We start from the raw sequence: 8,129 nt of genomic DNA, 5'->3' as shown, positions 1-8,129 counted from the left end.
GCTTCCGCATCTCTTACCTGCTTGCTACAAAGAATTGTTTAGTAGCAACTGTAGTTGGATGGGGTATCCGAAGAATGTTCATAGTGTTGAGACGTGAGATGATGAATTAAAAAAAAAATTGTAGCTATAAGTCCTTTAGTTGAGAAGAGATCTGTGCCTGTTGTAACCTTTAGATCTGATTTCATATTTGATTGCTGCGTATAAGCCACTTCACTTCTCTGAGCTTGTTAATTCTTTCACAAAATAATATCACTAATAATTTACTGCTATAGCTTTCAAGGTTATTTCGAGGATCAGTTGAGAACATTTATATGTGATACTTTTTTCGTAAGCTGTATCATAGCCCCAAGAGTGTTAGGTTTTGAGTTATTTTTGTGACACATTTGTCGAATACATTTTAATAGGTAAAATTAATATCTATGGGACTTTGTAATTTTAACATATGTACTCTTGATTTCTCTTTAGTTTTCTCTCTGTGCTATGGGAGATGTCAAGGAATCAAAAATGCAAATAACACCAGAAACTCCAGGAAGGATCCCTGTTTTAAATCCTTTTGAAAGTCCTAGTGATTATTCTAATCTCCATGAACAAACTCTCGCCAGTCCTTCTGTTTTTAAATCAACAAAATTACCAGTAAGTTATTCCTGACTAGTGTTTACAACTAATTTTAAATGTAAATAATTACAAATAATTTTAAATGTAAACATCTGTCTTTACAAGGTAAGGAGGAAATACATGATGGAGCATATATAACTGCAATGTACTTTTTAAAATTGTAGTGTTCATTATAATCTAGTGGTTAGGTTAATAAGTTAGCTAGAAGATTTTTTTTTTTTAAGTTCAAGACCAACATATGTTAGCTTCCTGCAGTTGTGGGTGTAGCTACATTCTGTGGTTAATGATATAGCTGCTAATACATTAGAGAAGAAGCTGCATCATCTAATATTCTGTTCTCACTTATCTGGCAAACATTATTTGAGTGTTGCTATGTGTCAGATACAATGCTAAGCAGGGATTACACTGTGAACAGGTTAGGATCATTAGGCACAAATCCTTAAGGAGGTTATACTCCAATGTAGGAGTCACAAACTTTCTGTTAGGGGCCAGACAGTAAATATTTAAACTTTACAGATCATTTGATCTCTGTCACAACTACTCACTTCTGTCTTGTATCACAAAAGCAGCCATAGGCAATGTGTAAAGAGATAAATGTTACTCTTCCAGTACAGCTTTATTTATGGACACATTTGAATTTCATATAATTTTCACATGTCACAAGATTTTTTTTTTTGTTTTTTTCCCCAACCATTTAAAACTGTCAAAATAATTCTTAGTTTGCAATCTATTATAAAAGAAAACTAACCCCTATTTTAATGTGTTAGACTAGACTATTACTCGTCTAATACTAGACGAGCAATATCAGGACAGTGTGATAGGTGATTAGTGCTTAGCACAATAGTAATATGAAGGAAAAGTGTTTTTCGGGATATTAGAAAAGGCTTCATCACTTTATCTTTTTTTTTTTTTTTTTTTTTGGTAGAGATGGGATTTCACCATGTTGGCCAGGCTGATCTCAAACTCCTGGCCTCATGTGATCCACCCACCTCAGCCTCCCAAAGTGCTGGGATTATAGGCGTGAGCCACCATGCCCTGGTCACTTTATCTATTTTACTGTTACTTGCTACATGGGATAAGTTCTTTTGACCTTGGATCTTTCAACCTACCAAGTTACTTAGAAAAACTGCAAATAGGGTGGCTGTTTCTGCTACACTTTCATATAGGTTTTACAATGAGCAGGTATGTACTAGTGGAAGGTCGAGCAGTTTATATTGAGTCATTTCATCAATCTGACCTTATGATTTCTAATTGAATCATATTAAAATTTATCTCTTGGTCTTACTAACAATAAATAATAGATTTACCGCAGCTTAATTCTCAAAGTTGGAATGTATGGCATCTTGCGTTTTTAGGACCGAATTTGCCTGGAATATATTTCTAATTACAGATTAGGATTTGGATAAACCTTTGATTCAGTTGGATGGTTGAGTACAGAAAGGCAGCACTGGTTGCCATTCATAATTATTTTAAGAATCAACTATGTTATGAGCTTTTGCAGCCATCTCCAAAGTGACTAAGGACTTTGTTTAATTCCAGTTCCTTCTTAGTGAAAGTAAAGACTTTTGATAACTGTAAGAGATTTTTACTTTTACATGGGCTTAGTGTATCACACTGATGAGTGTTAATTATGAAAGTTTTATATCTTTATTACTCTGTTGTGATTTTTTCTAGTATTATGTAATTCCAACCCAGGTGGAATATTTTGTTATTTTAAAAGACATACAGACTGGGCGCTGTGGCTCATGCTGTAATCCCAGCACTACCAAGGTGGGCTGATGACTTGAAGTCAGCAGTTTGAGACCAGCCTGGCCAACATGGTGAAACCCTGTCTCTACCAAAAATTAGCTGGGCGTGGTGGTAGGTGCCTGTAATCGCAGCTACTCAGGAGGTTGAGGCAGGAGAATTGCTTGAACACGGGAGGTGGAGGTTACAGTGAGCTGAGATTACACCATTGCACTCCAACCCGGGTGACAGAACAAGACTCTATCTTAAAAAAGAGAGAGATACAATTAAGTCAGTTGATCTAATATGATATGATTACCCTTTGCCATTTAATTTCATGGTAAAGTCAAATTTTAAAATACAAGCTTTAAAATATTTTTGTATTATAAACACATTGGTTAGCATTTTGATGAACTATTTTAGTTTGCCTTTACTCATAAGCTCACTTTCTTTTGTTAAGACTCCAGGGAAATTTAGATGGTCTATTGATCAACTAGCTGTAATAAATCCTGTAGAAATAAACCCAGAAGATATTCATCGTCAAGCTTTATACTTAAGTCATTCTCGGTAAGTTTTCCTTTCTTGCACTTAAGTGTAATAACACTCTCAAGTGAAGAGAGGTAGGAAATTCTAAATGTTGAGTATTTTTCTATGTAAAGATAACAGGGAGAAAAAATTTTGATGCAGATTTCTCCTATCTAAATGAATGAGTTCAAAGAACTACATTCAGAAAGATTTTCTTGCCAACAGTTCCAGATCTGGGTAGATACCTTTTTCTTTTACAGGTTACCTTTTCCCTCTGCTACTGAGGGGACAGCTCTATACCCCTAGCACTCAGTAAAGAGAAGAGCATTTTGAAATTTGCACTTTTCTACATGGTTGTGGCTTCTGCCATTAACTTGTTTTAGTTTGTCTTTTTGATGGTTTGGGGTGAAGCAAAATGCTGTTTCATTGTTATCTATGTTTGGGGAAACCTAAAATCCCCTTAAAGAGTTAAGTAGGCTTTTGAGTGGAAGGGTATCCATTAGCAACAGAGTGGTTTTTAGACATCATCCAACTGTAGCAATTCACTTGGAATCTGAATTACATTTTCTAGAATTCTGCATATCACCCAGTGCAGTCTTACTTGTCACTGTGTTGTTTAGGTTTCAAGGCACTAACATACTGCAGATTTAGTTTTTTATTACAAAGTGTAAGGTTATATTATTCATTTGTAGTTTTAGGGACTCTTGTTTATATGTCTTATAGTCTGATTTTTTAATATTTGAAAAAAATCAAATACATGGTATGACCAGATTTTAATTTGCTGTCGTAAGGTAGACACGTTGTTAGTCCAAAACAAAGGATAATCCTTTTCCTTTTGACTAAAGAATTCAGTCACACAAAGTTGCAAACATATTGAGATGTTCTGGTGAATACTTACTGGCTTTTCTCCTCCATCTTTTTGCTTGGTAACATGATGACTATTCATTCATAAAATTAATATCCATCCAGAGTGTTAATAGGAAGGGAACAGAATGAGGATAAAGCATGAAAGAATTTTAACTTCAATTTAAATAATACCTTTAAGGCTGGATGTGGTGGCTCACATCTGTAATCCCAGCACTTTGGGAGGCTGAGGCAGGCAGATCACTTGAGGTCAGGAGTTCAAGACCAGCCTGGCCAACATGATGAAACCCCATCTCTACTAAACATACAAAAACATTTAGCTGGGCGCAGTGGTACACACCTGTAGTCCCAGCTACTCGGGAGACTGAGGCAGGCGAATTGCTTGAACCTGGGAGGAAAAGGTTGCAGTGAGCTGAGATTGTGCCATTGCACTCTAGCCTGGGGGACAGAGCAAGACTCCATCTCAAAAAAAATAAAATAAATAAATAAATAAATGATACCTTTGAAAGAGAGAGTGAGAATATCTAAAAGCAAATGAGTCACAGTTAGTGACTAATTTTTTGTTTCACATGAACTTAATTATGCTTAATTATTTTGTCTCATTTTTTCAGTACATTGAATGATGGACAATTATTATATTCATCAGTCAAGAGATACTGAGTACTGTGAGGGACTGTAAGAAACACTGAAGAAGTGCAGGATGTTAAGAGTCAAGAGTCAAAAATATAATTAGAACAAAGTTGTAACACAATGCTTCTGTACTTACTACTAAATGATATATTGTCTGCAAAGGTTTATAAAGATAATCTTGGTGTCTCGTAGTACATAGATTTATTATATAGAAGAAGGGAAAAGAGTGGGAAAATATTCTAATTTAATTTAATTTCATTTATTAATATAATTCAATGAATGGTTATGGCTTCTACCAAGGATAGTCAATATATTCTTAACAGAGCATCTTGTTTCATCCTTAGAAACAGGCAGTGTCTTTCAGTATCTCTTCTTACATATTAGCCCTCTACTTCAATTCTTCCCATCCTATTCATGCCACCATCCACACAGAAAATTATAACTGTAAAGCATACCAGTGTAAGCAGGTGAGTCTTGGCCACGTAGGTGACCAGTCCTGAGGTCCCCTCTCCTTTGCCACCCTGCAAAGGCTCAACATTCAGGCCACACCTGTACCCATATGCATCATACTGGTGTTCAGTGGTATGCTGGTCAGGGTGCTCTCCCCTGTATGGCTTCTTAGAATCCTCTTTGATCTGACTCTAGAATATTTGGCCACAGTGATTTTTACTGTTTCCAGCAATCACCTGAGTATTTCAGGTTCTCAAAGTCCCTCTGAGGAAGTAGCAAAAGGTTTCTGAATGCAGTAATCCTAGTTCAGAGCTTACTTGCTATTTGCTAGGCTTATTATGTGCTGCCATTTTGACCTGGTTAAGACCATGACAAGATCAAGAGAACCACTGATAAGATGAAGAGCCATTTTGTTATCCTCAAAATGGCTACTGTTCAAGCTGGGATGTGTGGGTTTATAGTGTAGTTTATTTTCTCATAATTCTCCCACTTGAAAAATCTACTTAATATCTGAAATGTGTACATTCTCATATGAGCTTTATTAAGCCATGAGCAAGTTTATATGTGAAAAAAAAATTCACACCCTGGAATACTGTGTAGCCACAAAAAGAATGAGATCGTGTCCTTTGCGTGGACATGGATGCAGCTAGAGGCCATTATTCTTAGCAAACTAACACAGGAACAGAAAACCAAACACCTCATGTTCTCACTTAGAAGTGGGAGCTAAATGATGAGAGCATGTGGACATATAGAGGGGAACAGTACACACTGGGGCTTGTGGAGGGGGGAGGGTGGGAGGAGGGAGATCAGGAAAAATAACTGATGGATTCTAGGCTTAATACCTGGGTGATGAAATAATCTGTACAACAAACCCCCATGACATAAGTTTACCTGTATGACAAACCTGTATTTGTACCCCTGAACTTAAAGAAAAAATTCTGAGACAAAATAATTGTAAATTATAAAAAAAAAAGTCTTACCAATTTATTGATGGAAGGCAAGCATTCTTTCCTGTAATAGAATAAAGAAGTGGTCCTAGAAGGCTAACTGCTGAGTCCTTGGCAAGTATATGCTTTGTGCTTGGGACCCGAAATTTTATATTAAATCTTGTAGCTGAGAAGTTTATGTTGCAGTCATTGCAGATTGTATCAAAGTGAAAAAAAGAATTCATTTGGAAAAAATGTTATATTGTCAATGTTTTATTTCAGATTTAATATTTTTGACTGTTTAGGACTGTGATAAATTTTTATTTATCCTCATCTATTTTACAGTAAAAGTTGATTCTAAAATTATTGCCATGATAAACTTGTTATAATTGAAGAGAAAAAATATGGACAATTTTTAGACGTATGTTGAATTAAATACTTCTTAATTTGTATTAAGGGACAAAGTTTATCAAATTTATATTTTTAAAAGCAATTTAGTATCAATGTAAGTCTTTTGAAATAAAAGATCATTCCATTCAAACTTTGAATGGAAAAGAGGGATGTAAGCCGAATAGCTAACTGCTGAATTTCAGAATACTGCCATTTACTAAATGTTACAAGATACCACCAGTATTTATTATAAAGTGAGCTTAACATTTGCCAGTTTGCAGTGGAGGGACATTATTTCTTTGAAAGGTTATTATTTTAAATGTTCATAAGCTTAAGTAATAGCATGGTTATTTTTCTTCTTTATCTTTGTATAGAATAGATAAAGATGTGGAAGACAAAAGACAAAAAGCCATTGAAGAGGTAACTTAAACTGTTACTGATCATTAAACCAGTTAAGCATCAATTCTGCATGTACATCACTTCTTTTAGGAAGATGTTCTTCAAATCCTTCACTGTCCCATCTCCCCACAAAGCCCTTCACAGTCCCAACTGTATAAAGCACCCTTCTGTACTGTCCTAAGACCTATAATTTCCAGCTGTCCCAGTACCTTGCATAGTACTTGTATACTATTGTAATGATCAGTTTAGTGTTTCTCTCCCCTAGATGCAATCTTTTTTGGCCAATACTGTACTTCATCCTTTCATTCTCAGGACCTAGCACAATCTGTCTTCCTTGTGCCTTCAAAATATTGATTAGCACAAACTTTGTTTCAAGTTGGAGTTTACGTAGAGGAAGTTGAATATTCTCAGGCCTTCAGAGTCTAGATTGGCATTGGGAATGGCTTTATCTTTTTTTGTTAATACTTTGGATTTTTAAGATATTCATGAAATAAAATCTCTTACTGTTAAGCAGGAAAGGTATGTCATAATGTAGGCTTTTAAAAAAATAAAAATAAGTTTTTTGCTTTTTTTCTGTCTGTTGAACTGCCTCTCTTAGGATCTAAATAAGGGTTATTCTTATTATTCTCTTTTGTTTTTGAGATGGAGTTTCACTCTTGTTGCCCAGGCTGGAGTGCAATGGCGTGATCTTGGTTCACTGCAACCTCTGCCTCCCAGGCTCAAGTGATTCTCCTGCCTCAGTCTCCCGAGTAGCTGGGATTACAGGCATGCACCACCACACCTGGCTAATTTTGTATTTTTAGTAGAGGCGGGGTTTCTCCATCTTGGTCAGGCTGGTCTCAAAATCCCAACCTTAGATGATTTGCCTGCCTTGGCCTCCCATAGTGCTGGGATTACAGGCGTGAGCCACCATGCCTGGCCCAGCATCTAAGTAAGGGTTATTTACCTAGTTCTTTCCTCAGAAAGTCTTTATGTGATGGCAGCATTTCTGATTTTTCCTTTTCCGCCCCTCTAGCCCCCTCAACCCTCCTCTATTCCTTAGCCATACTTGGCTCTTCTGTACCCCAAAAGACTGTTTTCTCCTGCCAAACATTACCTACTTATTTATCTAGTAACTGCACAGTTTTCATTCTGACTCAATCACTTGGTTCTTCCCCACCTGAATATTCTCAGTCTCTCAAAATTTCCAACATTAGAAAATTGCTTTCTTTAAGAATCCTTAATTTTAAAGGGAAACCCAGCAGGTAAACTTAAGAAAATGTGTTTCTTTTCAATATATATTTTTGAAAATAGAATAAACATATGCTTATAGTAAAAACAAAAAGAAAAAATATAAAAAGCCTCCTGTTTCCCCATCCCACTTCGTGAAGGTAATGACTATAACATTTCTTATGTATACTTTCAGATTAATTTTGTGTATTTAATAGCATATGTCCTTAAAATATTTTTGACAAATAGCATTATCATTCTGATACTATTATCATTCTCATACTGCATCGTCCTTTTTTTGCTTCATGATTTTTCTTAGAAATTTTTGATAACCAGCGTATACAGATTTTTACATTCTCTTAGCAACAGCATAGTAACCTAGCCTCTATTGACAGA

The 8,129-nt window shown here is 35.7% G+C and overlaps 1 protein-coding gene across 7 annotated transcripts in view; it reads left to right on the top strand.

Moving 5' to 3' along the window:
* BORA (BORA aurora kinase A activator) overlaps positions 1–8,129 on the top strand; it is a 28,839-nt gene that overhangs the window by 688 nt on the left and 20,022 nt on the right. For 3 of the 7 annotated variants that reach the window (XM_033177573.1, XM_033177574.1, XM_033177579.1), the window contains exons 2-4: positions 466–633; positions 2,801–2,907; positions 6,500–6,545. In XM_033177573.1, the coding sequence (XP_033033464.1) occupies positions 481–633; positions 2,801–2,907; positions 6,500–6,545 (306 nt within the window). In that variant the 5' untranslated portion in view covers positions 466–480. Of the gene's footprint in view, positions 1–462; positions 634–2,800; positions 2,908–6,499; positions 6,546–8,129 lie in introns of all 7 variants that reach the window. The other 4 variants (XM_033177578.1, XM_033177577.1, XM_033177575.1 and 1 more) reach the window with 3 other exon arrangements.

The sequence above is a fragment of the Trachypithecus francoisi genome, unplaced genomic scaffold, assembly GCF_009764315.1.
Source record: "Trachypithecus francoisi isolate TF-2019V2 unplaced genomic scaffold, Tfra_2.0 Lachesis_group18, whole genome shotgun sequence".
NCBI lineage: Eukaryota > Metazoa > Chordata > Mammalia > Primates > Cercopithecidae > Trachypithecus > Trachypithecus francoisi.
This window is presented reverse-complemented; position numbering and strand designations above follow the sequence as displayed.